This window comes from Pleurodeles waltl, chromosome 3_1 (assembly GCF_031143425.1).
Source record: "Pleurodeles waltl isolate 20211129_DDA chromosome 3_1, aPleWal1.hap1.20221129, whole genome shotgun sequence".
Classification (NCBI taxonomy): domain Eukaryota; kingdom Metazoa; phylum Chordata; class Amphibia; order Caudata; family Salamandridae; genus Pleurodeles; species Pleurodeles waltl.
In genome coordinates, this window is record NC_090440.1 from 768,427,803 (window position 1) to 768,443,647 (window position 15,845).

The 15,845-nt window shown below is 40.7% G+C and overlaps 1 protein-coding gene across 6 annotated transcripts in view; it reads right to left on the minus strand.

Annotated features, from left to right (window-relative positions):
* The window catches only part of TEAD1 (TEA domain transcription factor 1), a 380,567-nt gene that overhangs the window by 151,884 nt on the left and 212,838 nt on the right, over nucleotides 1–15,845 (minus strand). For 4 of the 6 annotated variants that reach the window (XM_069223578.1, XM_069223582.1, XM_069223579.1 and 1 more), the window contains one exon: nucleotides 6,903–6,963. In XM_069223578.1, the coding sequence (XP_069079679.1) occupies nucleotides 6,903–6,963 (61 nt within the window). Of the gene's footprint in view, nucleotides 1–6,902; nucleotides 6,968–15,845 lie in introns of all 6 variants that reach the window. The other 2 variants (XM_069223580.1, XM_069223584.1) reach the window with 1 other exon arrangement.

Below are 15,845 nucleotides of genomic sequence, written 5' to 3' on the forward strand. Positions count from 1 at the left end.
AATTGTACCCAAACTGAAACTTTTTCCTCTATGCAGGGCACTTGCCAGGGTTGCCCGCTCTATTCTCTTTTATTCCTTTTCGCTATGGACCTGCTTGTCCGCCACTATCAGGAACAATGGCTCCAGAGGGCTCTCACCTTCCCCCACAGGACACTTCTGGCTTCCTTGTAGGCAGATGATATACTACTGTTTGTACGAACACCTCAGTTAATATAGCCCCTGTTATTTGTGAGGTGCAGCAATTTGGTGTTTTCTCTGGGCTTCTTGTTAACAGGAGTAAACCTGAAATATTTCTGCTTGAAGCTGCTGCTTCACCATGTGATTTAGAATTCCCATTGCAATGGTGCATTGACTCCTCCAAGTACTTGATTATGTATTCACAGGGATCGTGCTGAGGTAATTCGGCGTAACTATGGTCATGCCACAGATAAACTTGAGTTACTCCTACTGGGAATGGCTAGGCGTATAGCCATTATTAAAATTATTCTTTTACCCCAGTCCCATTATTTATTTTTAAATATTTCCATTGCAATTACAGGAAGCTTTTTCGCCACACTGCTGGGGTTACTTACAGGGCTCGATTGGGCCAGCCGTCGCCCTCGCATTTGCTTGGGTACTCTTCTCTATGGAGCTCCAGATTTGCAATTATACTACCTTGTGGCACAAGCAAATTATGCCTGCATTGATGTCACCCTGATGCCAGAATTCATTTCTTTAAACCTGAGAGTGCTCAGTGTTCACATAAACTATTATCTACTATTCTACTGCATGGCCTTTCGCGTACCACCCTAGAAATAAAAACTCCTGCTACTACAAGTTGGGCTTGGTTTAAGTTGCTGCGTTATCTGGAAGAGACATTCTTTATTCCCCACATAGTCCACTTGTAAATAATCCATGGCTTCCACTCATGCAGGAGCGCCTGGTGCAACATACACTTCAAGCATGCCGTCTGCAAGTTACGAGGATCTGTTTGCTAATGGGGTATTGATACCCCCGCACTGAGGCACATAGGGACCCAGACCCTTTTTCATGGGCAGTTTCATATTCTATTGCCTGCATAGTACACTATGTGAGAAACTGCCTGACTACCCTAATGAACCTAAAGATCTCTCCCCCTCACACTGTTAATTTCTTCCCCAGATAGTTGTCACATAATCTCCAAATTGTACCCCCTTCCTTGTAGTTGCACCCTACTGGTGTGGAGAAAGCTAGGGCAGCTTGGGAGCAAGACCATGGTATCCCTCTATCAGACAAAACTTGGTATTACTGCTGTGAACAGAACAAACATCTTGGGCAATCACCGTCACAAAGTATTACACTATAAATACCTCCAGAGGGCTTATACAACTCTGCGGGCCTTTGCATAACTTCATCCAGCCAGATCCCACCACTTCGCTAAATGTCATGTGGATCAGGCAGACTTTTTCCACCTGCCATGGATGTGCAGATTTATCGCTACCTTCTGGGGTGACATTTATACTACTCTGTCTCTTATGGACAATGATTGACTCCAGACCCCTTAATAGCATTGCTGGGGTTTGTTAAGCTACTCCTGCGAGGACTCCAGCGCTATGCCGCCATTGCCCTCCTCATTGCCAAGTGGCAGATTTCAATACACTGGCTATCAGCCTGGCTCACTGATTCAATTTATTGCGATACTACCTCTGAACTGTATGCTTCACTACAAACTGTTTCTTCCAGGCCTAAGGATATATGGCAACCACTGCGGGACTTCATTTTGAAATTGACAAGTGATCACAGGATGACATGGACTAGCAATTCCAATATTTCATGACTACGCCGGGGGTTTGGACCCCCCTTTTCTTTTTCTGTATCACAGTACTCAATGTCAAATGTGCTTTATTTCTTTACTTTTGGGCTTGTGGTTTTAAATTGCTGTTGTAAATCCTTGCTTCTTAATTGTATTATTCATATTCTGATATTATACTTGTATGTTAAAATAGTCCTCACAGTTTGCTGGCTTGGCTTCATTGATTGTATTGTGTTTTGATACAAAATGTTAAACAAAGTGTAAAAAAAAAGAAGCATGACCTGATTGATATGAGGGAGGTTGTGGGTAAGAATCCTTGAGTACTATCTGATGAGGTAATGAGGTCCTATTTTTATGCAGGGCTCGGAGTCTCAGAGGTTTATACTACTTACGCACACTATGGCATGTATTTGTTTAATGTCATAGACAAAACACCATGTGTCAACATGGAGAGCTAGATCAAGCTCTTTGGGCACGTGTTTGATGGGGTGTCATTATAGCCCCTTAGTAGATTTGACCCAGTGGCATCTATGTAGGGGACATGACGGAAAATATCTAACAAAGTAAAAGGATCTTGTGGGATGCAAATCTGGCATAACTTTATATTGCATTCAATGATATAACACAATAATGATGTAGGGGCTTTGAGATCTGCTTCGCAAAAGCTGTCTGGGTGGAAGGGGACTCTGATTGATTGCAGGAGTGCCTGGCATTCCATTCCATAAAATTTGATTAATCATGTTTTTGTTGATAAGAGAACTGTACCTTGGGATCTGTTTTCATACAAAAGCAAGTAAACACTGAGAAGTGTTTTCCCCCTTGCTGTCTCCTAGAGGCCCTGGTAGACCTAACAGCCTTAGGGCAGTCTTCTCACAAACTTTTTGCCTGCTTGTCTCACGTTTTTGCTGATTTATTTTTGTTGGCCTTAGGACTCTGGGCAATTTACCACTGCTGATCAGTGCTAAAGTGCATGTGCTCTCTCTCTAAAACATGGTTTGATTGGCACATACCTAATTGGCATACTTAATTTACTAATAAGTCCATAGTGAAGTGCACTACATGTGCCCAGGGCCTGTAAATTAAATGCTACTTGTGGGCCTCTAGCACTGTTTGTGCCACCCATTTAAGTAGCACTTTAAACACGTCACAGACCTGCCATTGCAGCCTGAATGCAGTGTTACACTACCATGTTGACATGCCATTTAAAACACCTTACCAAGCCTTAATACTCCTCTTTTATTACATGTCACCCCTAAGGTAAGCCCTAGGTAGACCAATGGGCAGGGTGCTTTATAATTAAAAGGCACAGCATATACTTTTAAGTTTTCCATGTCCTGGTAGTGAAAAACTCTCATCCCCTCTCATGGGGTAACTTTGGGGATTCCTTATTGCACTTAATAAGCTGTAATTCCTGATTGGAAAGGGGTGGAGCTGTCATGTTTAGTACATATGGAATTGTAATGATAAATCCTCTTTACTGGTAAAGTCAGATTTATTGTTACAGTTTTGAAAATGCCACTTTTAGAAAGTTTGGCATTTTTTCTGCTCTTAGCCATGTGTGTCTGCAGCCTGTCTCCAATACATGTCTGGGATGGGGTGTCAGCTGCTATTGTGCATTCCCTCTAGGCAGCCACACAAAAAGGGAGCTTAGATGTGACTGATAGCCAGCAACATCCTGATGGGCCACCCTGGGCAGGATGGGAGGAGCAGCGGACCCCTTCCTCACACTTACACCTGCATAGGCTGTGTCCTTGTCCCGCACAAAGGACTGCATACCCTCTTGTGTTGAGTCTGGAGCCAAGGCAAGAAGGGAGGATCTCTGTGCCCTTCAAAGTCTCCCCCACTTCAAAGGCACCACTGTGTATAAGAAAGAGACTTATGACACTACCAACTCAATACACTTCTGGGCCTGTGGATATTCTGCCAGGAAGGAGGACTGCTGTGCTGCTACAAGGACTGCTACTCTGCTAGACTGCTGCTCTGGAAGAACTACTTTCTTGCTGTGCTGACCTGATGCACTTCTTGCATGGGTGAGAAGGACTGGACCCACAATACTTGAACCTAGAACCAGAGTGACTCCAAGTGCTTGCTGGCTTGCCTCCTGCTCTTCTACAGTCTCAGGGACACAAAAGACTTCCAACTCATCACTTACAGCTCTCCCATCTGTGACTCTTGCCCTGCCATGTGGTGCCAATCCAGTCCTAGGCCCATGGAAGTGGGTATAAAGTGCTGCTCCAGTCCAGAATCCATGCATCAACCCTATTGCGTCCCTCGGAACCGGAGCATCTCCATCAATGCATCACCGCTGCATCGAGGATCAAGGACACAGCATGGCCGTCGATGCCTGTGCATCGCCACTGATGCGAGGATAGTGAACACTGCATTGCTGACTGTGTGATGCAGCGCCATCATTCCTGGTTCATCTGTGACTTTGCGTGGCTCAGAGCTGATGCATCGCCTGTTTCTTCTGGATCAACTGCAATGCATCACCTCCTTTGCTCATCCAACTTGTTATCAACATTGATGCAAATACTATTTCAGCGGGCCATGGCTGGTCCCTTTATCTGACCCAAGCTCTAGCACGGTGAGCCTGACTTTTCAGAATTTACCTAGTCTAGTGCGACCAGATAGCCCTGGTTGGTGCTTTATGCATTTAAGCATTACTTTTCAGTTTATTTTAAAAAAATCATATCTCAACTTCTACAGATTGGATTGTTATCATTTTGGTCTTGTTTTGTTCATTAAATTAAGCTCTGATTTTCTAACCAGGTGAGGTATCTATTTGTGTGGTGTTTCTACTGTTTTACTGTTTGAAGTATTGCACAAAATGTTCGAAACTTATCCCTACTATGATTGCAGTTTCTCCTTGGACAGGGCGCATACCTCTGCCAACCAGAAAGCCAACTTCTAGCAGGTCCAAACATTATATGGCATTTGCACCTTTATTGCTATATTTTCTATTTTATTCTTTGCTCTAGAGGACACAAGTCTGCCCAGTGAATAGTAGCAGAATTAGGAAGAGAACCCTACGGGAGAGTATTACAAAGTACAATGGCCTTTAGTCTGTTTTACATAATTCTTCCAAAACTACAGAAATAGAAACATATCATCAGGAAGATACAGGATAAATATGTTAAAATATATATAACCGAATCAGAACACAACCTGTTTTTGTAACCAGTACCCATATCTTGGGTCACCCCACCTGCAGACTCAGCCCATGCATTTAAGCTATAACATGCACAACAATCTAGTTGCATTGTGTGCAACAAAATGGTAAACAGGCAACTATAATAATTTTGGCTCCCAATGTGCACATTAGAGTGCACATAGACTGGGTCCTACCTTTTCTGAGCTACTTATTGAGGTACCCTAAACAAAATTGTTTCTGCTAGATTCTAGGTCATGTTTCAACTGCATTTTCTTATTTTAAAAAAGAGCATATACGGGAAGACAGTATCTTGCTTCATATTTCCACCATTAATAGGTATGCCAGTGATGCACTCACCATAAAGAGCCTCACAATGGCTGGGCTGTATATTTGTCCTTTTTTTTTTTTTATAAATCTGAACTTTTGTTATATTTGTATGGGGCCTATTCCCAGTTTGCATTTTGTAGTATGTTTAATAGCACTACAGTAGTACTACAAATTATATTCCCAAACCTATGAGTGTAAACCTCCACCCCCACCTCTCCTATTTTTCTACAGAGAGATTCCCCCACATGTATGTTTACTACTAAGTAGTAAATGTGGAAGGGACCGAGAGAGTGGCTGGAAAGGCAGGTATACTTAATACTAAAATGGGGTTGGGTTAGGACTAGTAAGGAGTGGTCGGGGAGGGTTATGGAGGGGTTTAAGGAAGGATACATACAAACCCATAAGCCCAGTGCTAGTCACAAATGTCACTTCTGCAGCTGCAGAAAAACACTATCCAAAATGGTAGTAAATTACTCCGGTTTCAAGTTGAAGTAAGTCCAGCACCACTCACAGCCAACCACTGGTACTGCATCATCAGCCCATTGAAAACGATGGAGTTAGAAACTAAAAATAAAACCCCAATAGAGAAATATTAAATTAAATTATTTAAAATAGTTAAAATATAATTTATTGTAAAAAATTTAACATTAACCAATTTATTGTTTAATTAAAAAACATACGAACAACCTTTTTTAATTTATTAATGTAACTTTATGTTTATAAAAATATAACTGAATTGCTTTTATAAGTAGCTTAATTAAATTTAATAAAAATAATCTATTAATTTATTAATTCAAAAATGGTTGTTAAAATAATTTTATTATCAAATTATATTTGTTTAAATTTTTAACTATTTATAATAATTTAATTTACCATTATTCATTGTTCTAAAGGGGTTTTATTTTAAGTCCCCGCTTCCATTGTTTTTATTTGGGAGGGTGTTGCAGTACTAATGCCTGGCCATGAGTGGTGCTGAGTGTAACACTGTTTTCTTTTGCCAGTGGTAAATTTGTCTCCACTCTTAGAGTAACTTTACACTTGGATTTTGTGAATAGCCCAAAGTGGTAAAGTTAATCAAAAGTGTAAGAGTAAACTTGCACATGTAACTTACAAATGAAAGTTAACTTTGTGAATAGCTCCGTATGTGTTGTGCAGATTAGCAAACATTAACACAAGTTGACTCTCCCTGTGTGCTTCATTTTATAAGCTTCTTTCTAAATCCAAGAATAAAAGAATACAGACGTCCAATAGACATTGCATTATCTACAGACTCATTACTCAATGAGAAACCATACGCCCAATATTTTGAAAGATACGTTTTTTTCCAAATGTCTACTTTTTAAAAATTATTTAAAGAATATGTTTGCTACACACTAATGGGTTTTGATTTTCAAAAATCACGAATATGGGTCCTTTTTTCAGCATTTTAGCTTTTACGAGATTGAACATTTATCTAATGACCTTTCAAAAATGTATCCTAAAATGAGCCTTAAGAAAATTGCAGCCCACTTGATGATTATGTGAAATGGCAAGCACTTTTAGGAGAAGCAGACATCAAAATATACATGTGTGAACTGAAAATCAGTAGTAAAGACAGGTACAGAAGGAAAAAGAACAGTTACAGAATTTTTTGTTTTCATCAACTAATGTTACCTGTTTCCTTGTCCGCGTCTTTCCGGTCCTGAGTTTGATGTATCTGGCTATCAATTCGTTCCTACCTGAAACAATATAGAATGTAGAAATATTAACTCTGAGTAGTTTTCAGGCACAATAAAAAATGGGCACGGTTCAGCATGATAATAGACAATCATTGCCTCCAATAGTACACATTAAAGAAATTTTCAGAGTGATACATTGCCATCACACCCTACTCTGTCAAGTAAGCCTTATTTATTCCAAATCAATCATAATAAAAAACATAAATGCAATTCAAAGCTTGCAACACAACCATTTAAGTCATAACTTCCACACAAAATGCAATGCTCATGACCTCACGCTAAATGTAACACATGCAATTACTTATGTCATTAGTGACCTTACAGGTGAGCCTAAGTATTACATTACCATGAACACTATTAATAGGACGTCGTTAAATCCAGTATTTCAGTTTGAACATGTATTGTTTGGTGGTGTGGTTCTTCTAGGTGATTTTAAAGAGTTGTATACGTGTTGTGAGTTCATAAACGTTGAATTTGGTATATGAGCTTTGGTTTGCATGGCTTTTTTGTGAGGTATGGATTTCAGAGCTAACCATGAATGACAAATGTGAAGGTACTTTTGTTTTTAGGTTGAGCATAGCAGCGCGCAAGTGCTTCATTTCCAATGTGTTGGCATGTATCTGGGCTTTTAACACCACCTACACCACGCCCATCACTACCACTCATTCCTGAGCTTGTCCTTCAAAAATCCTTTGATGACGTTGGTAAATGGCTTATGTTTGTCCCTCCTTGGGGAGGTTTTGTTTCCGCCTTGGCTATCGCCCCTGTTACACGGCTAATTGCACTTTTGCTGATAACTTTGACTGCGAGCGAACTACTTTTTCCTGTTGTGTGTCTCTTCGCGCAGATGCTCATGGCAGCTGTGGCACTGTGAATCGGCTCACTTATGTGTACCTTTTTTTACTTTTCATTTTTAATTTATGTGGCAAGAAAAGCCCAGTTAAGAGTTAAGAGCTATAGCTCTAACTCGAACAAATGTGAGACCCGTTGCATTGCAAATGCTTGTTTTAATTTTTAACCATAACTATTCTTTACTTTTGTTTTTTATGTGACTTTCAGAAATCTTTCTCCACATACATTTTCCACAGGGAATTAGGAATGACAGCAATACTCATCATGATTTCACTTAAACTGTAGTTTTTTTCAGTGAAGGTTAGACTTTATTGATCTATTACAGCCATATGCTGTGGAGGTGGGCTTCAGAGCTTGGCCTTTGACCAGACTCTGTATCCTATCCAGCTAAGGCAATCCCCACAGAGGAGGGCAATTGTCTGTGCTCCGTTGGGGTTGGTTATAACCCCTACTGGCATGGCCTTCAGCCAGGCCCCACACTCTACTTACTGCTTTTGGTCAACCCAGTCATGCTTTGGCACCAACTCCCACTGTGCACAGCCTTCAGCCATGAGCAATGGGGATTGACCGCATGGCCTGGCTGAAGGTCCAGACCTATGAACAACGCAGACATCTGATCCCATTTGCAGGATTGAGCACAAGGACTGGCATACAACCAAGCTCTGCAGGCAAGCCACCACTGATCGCCTTGAAATGCATAATCTTTTTTTTAGGTCTGGGTTAAAGACAGCTTTAGATGTCTTACATCATGTTTTAAAATTACTAACAAGAATACAAGAATAAATAAATAGAAATATAAATCTACTGCATTCTGAGTGAGAGTGTATTTTTCAGTTTTGACTTACAATTGTTCCATCGCCATGCTCCTCTGGCATGCACTCCACTCCCCTTGGGGATGCAGGTCCATCTTACGAAGGTCTTATAGGGAAGAACATATTTTTGCGGTAAAGCATGAGTTTTTTTCCATTTGTGTTTTCGTGTTTTTAGTGTTTTAAAAGGTTTCTTTGACAATTCACCGGCAAATAGCCACTTACAGATTGTATACTTTTATGCTAATTGATGGAATTTGGTGTAATGTTCTTCTTTCATCAATTAATTCCCAATTTTTAGATTCTTCTCCCCACATTAGAAGTTGGTGTAGCACTCCCTGTAGGAGAGTGCAAAGATGCTACAGAGGGGGTTATTTTGTTCCACTTGCTGCAACACCTCTGGAGGAACATTTTTTATTCACTCCGATTCCTGTCATCCTAGTGTTTCTTTTTCCATATGCTGCCCTAGAATGCTGAAGTACTCTTTCTCATCATATTGTTGATGTTCGGAAGGAGTAGAGTTGTGTCGGCCTTGCCAAGCTTTAGGTAACATGGCTTGCAGGTGATCCTCCTCCCATTGGGATCTCCCATGGTGGATGAATTAAAAACTCCCACACATCTGAATATTCAGGGAGGTTTTTGCACCTCTTCACTTTCCCCAGCTACAACTTCTTTTTCCTCTTAGGCAGCAGAGGATGTTGTAGGAATAACATTTTGGGGGTTATGTGCAATTGCATCTTCCTTAACGTAGCTGTGGATAACAGTTGCTACAGTTCAGGTCTACAGATTTTAACAAAATGCTAGATTGGCCTCCTGTTGCTAATGAAAAAGCACTTATTCAAGTGCCTAAACGTTCAGCCAATGAAAAGCTCAGAGTGCTCCTTAAATTTAAAAATAGTCAGTAGATTCAACCAGAAGTCCCTGTGCTAATGAAGAGATCTTCTGTTTGTTGCTAGATATACCAAATCTGTGGTCTAGTGATAGAGAGCACAGACTATGCATTTTAAAAAGTTGAACCCACTATGACACCCCTAAATCGTTTCCCCACAAAATTGATTATGATGCCAACCCATATCCAGGTGGACAGTTTCAACCTTTAGGATTTCTTGTTGTCTCTTTCTCATATTTGTTTTTGTAGTAAGAAAGATCATGGCCAGGCACTGTAACACCTTCTGTTTTTTATTAATTCTTTCAAATTGTGTGCAAAGCTTGCCAATGGATTTTTGTATGATCCTGACACACGTCACACGAGAACACAAGGGATAGCCCATTTAGATGGATTATTTGGCATTCTGCCTTTCTGATAAAAACCAAATACACCATTTGTCTATCAGTAATCGAGTGATAGTAAAGTTGTGGAAGCATCCTTTGCTCTGTAAAAGTGTTTCACAAAAGTAATACACTACTAATTGTATACATATTTCCCGTGTATGCAACCAGTATGGCTGCAATTTTAGCAAATACTGTTAGTCTGAAATTTGACCCGAATAAATTGTACTTTTTAGGTACATGCAATATGCCTGAAAGACTCTGATAACCTGAAACTTTCTGTGGAACACCAGTAAACTTTCCATCTGTGCGTAATAGTCCACATACATGTTACAAGGAATTTTCAATTAAGAAACAAACTGCAGAGCTAGAACTACTCCCACGTAAACAACTGAATGAGCAGTTAACGTAACCTGTTGACTAACCGGGGAGCAGATGTATTGAGGATTCCCGAAAATATTGTGAGCAGGTGCTTAACTGGTCCCACATTAAGTTTTGCTAAGATAGGGGCTGGGTTGTGGTTTCTATGCAGGAAGCGTTTTGTTCAGGCAAGCTTACTGCAGCAGGTCACGGGACAAAGACCAAATAAACAGCATCTGGGGATTTTCAATTACAGGCCCTCACCCAGCATGCCTGCACTGTAATCTCTACCAGATGAGGCCCAGGCCTCTCTATTTTCAATAATTCACACACTGTGTACACATAACATGACAATACGGGCATTCATGCAGCCGCCTGATTCCCAGATCAAAGCCCCCGAATGGCCAGCTGTAAGCATGCTTACTGCTGAATAATTCATTCTTTTCACGGGCTTGAAAAACGCTCAGCGGGACTTGGCAGGCAGGCGCTCTTTCCTATGTGGTATGCTAAACTAAAAATGTTTAAAGAATCGTAGTCCGCAAAATGAGAAACAGATCCAACCCTTTAAATGTGTATTTACAGGTATTCAGTCGCCGGTTTCAAAAGCACTCAACGCAACACATTGCTTTCACTAGAAGGCCGGTCTTTTAGGCTTTGTCAGACAGGTGGCTATGAGAGGGAACTCGCCACGGTGTTATTTCTGCTGTGCCGGACTGAAGCTGCAGTAAATCATTTTGTTGCTTTTTCGACATCTACTGCTACCAGATGCTTAGCAAGGGACCTGCAAGTGAACCTCCGTGTCCCTCAAATGCTATCGCACGTTGTGTGGTAAAAAATGAGAACCCCTACAAACATTACGGGTTAAGAATTGTTTTTACCGTCCGACATAATCCCTTTTTAACACCTGCTATTCAGTTACCCTGACATAGCAAACCCGTTGCAGTGTTATATTTCAGATATCTCATCCCAGAGGAAAGGTCGCGTTAAAAAGCAGGACGTGCGCTGAAGTTCGACCCTTCACTTCTATTTCTGTGAAGAACTGTTGTCGACGCTGGTAAAGTGTGTTACTGCATGATACCAAGGTCTCCCTGGCTGCCAATCACAGCTAAACACAGCAGGGTAAACTAGCCATGACCCCCATGCGCAGCAAGTGCATGCTCCTTACTGACTGTGGGACTGTATGTTTTAACACCCTTTTGTTTCTCATTCAGAAAGACCTCCTCTTAATCACGATAATCCAGGGAATTCTGAAACACCGCCATCTTGTTAGAAACCCTGCCTACCAAAGGTCAGCATGCATGCCTTTATGGGCTTGTCTAGTTGTAAATGATGCTTCATTCAGCGGGAATCCAATTTAGCTGTCACTGCACTGTTTTATGCAACTCTGAGATTGGAATATTTCCTGCTCATTTACTACAATATAATTCAGAAAGTACATTATTATAATATAGCCACTTCTGACAAATTCCTTGAAATTAAAGTGTGCAGAATTTTAACTTTCGAGGCCTCCACTGAATTAAAAACTATTTTGTAAAATGTAGGTTATCCAGTACTGTTAAATGTGGGGGAACGAACATTTCTGCAATAGGATTTTAAAATTGTAGTTGACCCATGCTTTAAAATATATTTAACATTTGTATTATTAACTTGAGTGACACATATATTAAAATATTATTATTTTGTGCAACTTTCAAAAGGTTGGCTTTGCAACATTTGTTCAGCTCTAAGAGCTTAAAATGCAATTTCAAAATACTCCTTAGCAAGAACTGGATGTTACGATATTAAGCAGTTTGTCTTCCTTTTCTAAATTTCTCCTCTTCCCTAGCCACTAATACTTTAGTAGAGCTCATGTGATCTAGGGGGTTTAAATGTGTAAAAACAACTACTCGGGTGGAGTAGAGAGGAGAGCACAGGAGAAAGAGAGTGATCTTCCAGCACCATCTGAGTATTTATAGTCCAGGAACATCATATCAACACTGATAGTCCAAAATTGTCCCTATACTCTCGGAGAAAACTCCCTACACTTTGGGGACATTATTTTTTTTCCAAGAAGTAATTCCTATGGTGTTGACAATTGTGCCATGCTGCCACCTTATGGCGCATTAGCCTTCATACTTTTTTCACCTGCAGTGGCTCCCACCAGAAGAGGTAGGGCCTACTTTGGAATAAAACTAGGGCATTGGCCTGGGGGCAAATACTATAATTGGCAATCAGCCCTCCAATTTGTAAACAGGCCAGTCAGAACCTTTTTAGGGGCCAGGCACACTAACGTCATACAAGATTCACTCCCGGATTTATGAGCATCTCGTTCCAAGTAAAAACAATATTCTGTGAAAAATGTTGAAGAAGCTCCAGTACATGGTGTCATATAGTGGTAGCTGATGGTATCTGTATCTTCATCAATACATCATAAAAGTAGGCAATATCTGTTTTATGATATGTAAATGTATTCGAAATATGTTTAGTCATGGGAGCTGGAGCCCTGAAAAGCACTCGGGTTGGGATAAGGAGCCCCTGCTGCTCTCGACGTGTAACATTCATGTCGGTAAATGATGCTCTCAGTGCCTACGTCTTTAATTGAATTGGCACTTGAGAAAAATAATTCCATAATAGCATTCAACATCTTTTACTGTGGAATGAGTAATAATTGCCCTTATGAACAACTCTTTGTTTGAGGATACATTTTATAAACAGATCCAAGGGAACTTTGATGGGGGCTACATGTGCCCTAATTCTGTCCATACTCTTAATGGCACAATTTGAGTAATAAACTGTTTACCATCTACTCCAATAAGAACATACGAATGTGTATGCATTATACTGATGATGACCTTCTAGTTCAGTGAGGCACCAAACAAAAACCTCTTTCCTTACAGTGCTGGCTTAACTCACTCTTAGCGCTAAAAAGTAAAAAAAAAATAGTTTTTGACTTGCAACCCAGTGGGAATAGTGGCCATCTGTATACATGTGTGTATGGATAGCCCACAAAACATTCTATGAGAGTATAACACCTCTCATCCAAATGCACATCATGAACTTACTTATGAAGAATTTATAAGATCCATTGGAATTATACTAAGAAAAAAAGTCTATATATTCATGAAGAATTCTATCTGGCAAACTACCTGTCAGAGGTTACTCTAAACATTTAGTGCACCAATCTATGAAAAGAATATGATACTGTGATCCCAACTCTTTACTGAGGGTGAAAGAAGGAACAACATTGTTCCAACTAGTTTCTGCCACATCAATTGGCTATTTAAGTAACTCCTTTAAGAAAACTGTGTTTAGAAATGGGCATCCGAAGTTACTGTCAAATTGATGTCCACATTTAAAAGAGAAGCAAACTTCTATTACCATCTAGTCAGAGCATGTAAGCAACCCAATAAACCCCTGACCATTACACAACAATGGAGTATGGAACCAGTAATTGGGCATTTTAAGTTTGGACATTGTGATGCATGCATTACCATATGCAATAGCAAGTCTTTCAGATATAATCCCAATGAATGGTGGTTTTGGATCAGTACTTCATGCTGTACTAGGAATCATGTGTACTCAATTAAATACCCCTGCGGGTTATGGTATATTCGCAAAACCCTCAGGATACCTGCCATAAAATCTGACAACACCAATATAATATCAGATGTCAGGTACAAAACCCTGCCAAATTATCACAATTTGACAGAAAATCATGTTGAATCAGGGATCAGGATGACTCTAATAATAACTAAAGGCCTCAGTGTTGACATGGTCCTTACTTGGAATAGATAGAAGATGATCTTGAAGGTTTAGGCTAAATCATGGCTTAAATTCCGAGTGGAGTGGTTGGCAATTGTATAATGTAATTTATTTGAGGGAACATCTTTCCTGCAAGCAGCACTTCTGAAAATCTCTCTTTTACTTTTCATTTGCTAGATGCACAGAGTGGAGGTACTGTATATTTGAGATGTTACCCTCTTCAGATAGTATGTAATGTCACCATTCTTAGTGTATGTGGTTTTCTAAATTGTGCATCCAGAATTTTGTAAAGCTTTTTGTTAAATATTAGAATGCCATGGCTTGGTTGCAGCACGTTTAGACACGTGGGTGAAATTTGTTTAATTACCTCCTACTTTAATCAGATGGATCTTTTGGTGGTTAGATAGTGAGCCAGATGTTTTCTGAATATGATTATAATGCCTCTAATGTATCTGTGACTTGACTTTGGCGTGAGTATTCTCTTTCAATTCAGTCCCTGGTCTAGAGTGGCAGTCAGGATACATTCAGAGTATGTGTACCTCACATAGGGCCTCATTACGAGTCTGGTGGTCAACAGACTACCAGACTCGTGGTTGTGGTTCTGACTGCTACCAGTTGGGCGGTCTGACTGTCAAATTAACAGTTAGGCAGTCGGACCACCAAATGATCACCATCTCCACCAGGAACAATGTTCCAGACGGGCTGATGGCGGTGCAGGTTGGAATCAGCCATGGGGGCCCTGGACTCAGCGCCGCCCTACTGATTACAACCTGGTTCTCTGCCAGCCTTTTCTTGGTGGTTTCACCTTCATGAAAAGGCTGGCAAAGAACAGGTGCAGGGAGCCACAGGCGGGCCCCTGCACTTCCCCTGCCCTTGAGGTCAGTGCGCATTATGAGGATGCTGGTGGCCCCTGTGGGCTACAGCATTGCCATTGGGTTTATGAGCCAGTGACAATGCTGCCACATCTTTCCCGCTGGGCTGATGGGCGGAAACCTTGGCTTCAGTCCGTTAGCCCAGTGGAAAAGTTGTTATGGGGCCGGCGGGGAGGTAGCCAATACGGTGGCAACCTCTCTCTCGGAAGTCTGGCAAACGTGTCTTTCCTCCCACCGAACTCGTAATCGCCCCCTTAGTTTGTTTAGCTTATGGTTCCATCTTGTGACACTAGGGTTTTGGTGAGATCTTGTCTAAGTAGTTTCATTTCTATTACTTCACTTGTGGAATACAGTTGAGATTCATTTTGGTTGAACAGATATCCAGATCGGTTGTTAGCAGGCAAGGCTTTTATGGGCAGGTGTGCCCACTTAGCCTTTCCTTAAATAATGTTCAATACCTACAGTTGAGCTCCTGTTCTTTTGGTGAGCATACTCATTTGACTTTGCCTCTTGAAATGTTGAGGCAAGACAGCACTGCTGGGCGTTTTTTAAATGGCTGCCATTTTTCGAAAGTTATTGAAAGTGCCTCTCTTTTATCTTTGGGGGATTTATTAATTTCTTCTGCTATGTGTTTGTTATGTAGGTAGGTCTGACTATGATGCAAGTATAAACTTTGATTATCAAGGTCTCTTCGTGACTGAAGCAAGTTTTTTAAACTCTCAATTCTAGATGGAGGATGAGTTTGAACTTGCTACTGGTGGCAGCTCTTGGTACCATTTAGTTTATCTGGGAGCGACATTTTTTTTGTGGCTTTCCCTTCAAGTAAGGAGTAAATGCACTATGTCTTCAACAAGCACAGCCTTATGTCTTGCTTCTGTGCTCGCTAGTAGGTGTGTATAACTCTCCTGAGGATATAATAGAAATAACTTTAAAGGTTATTACTTCATTTCTATCTATGTATAAATTAAAGTGCTT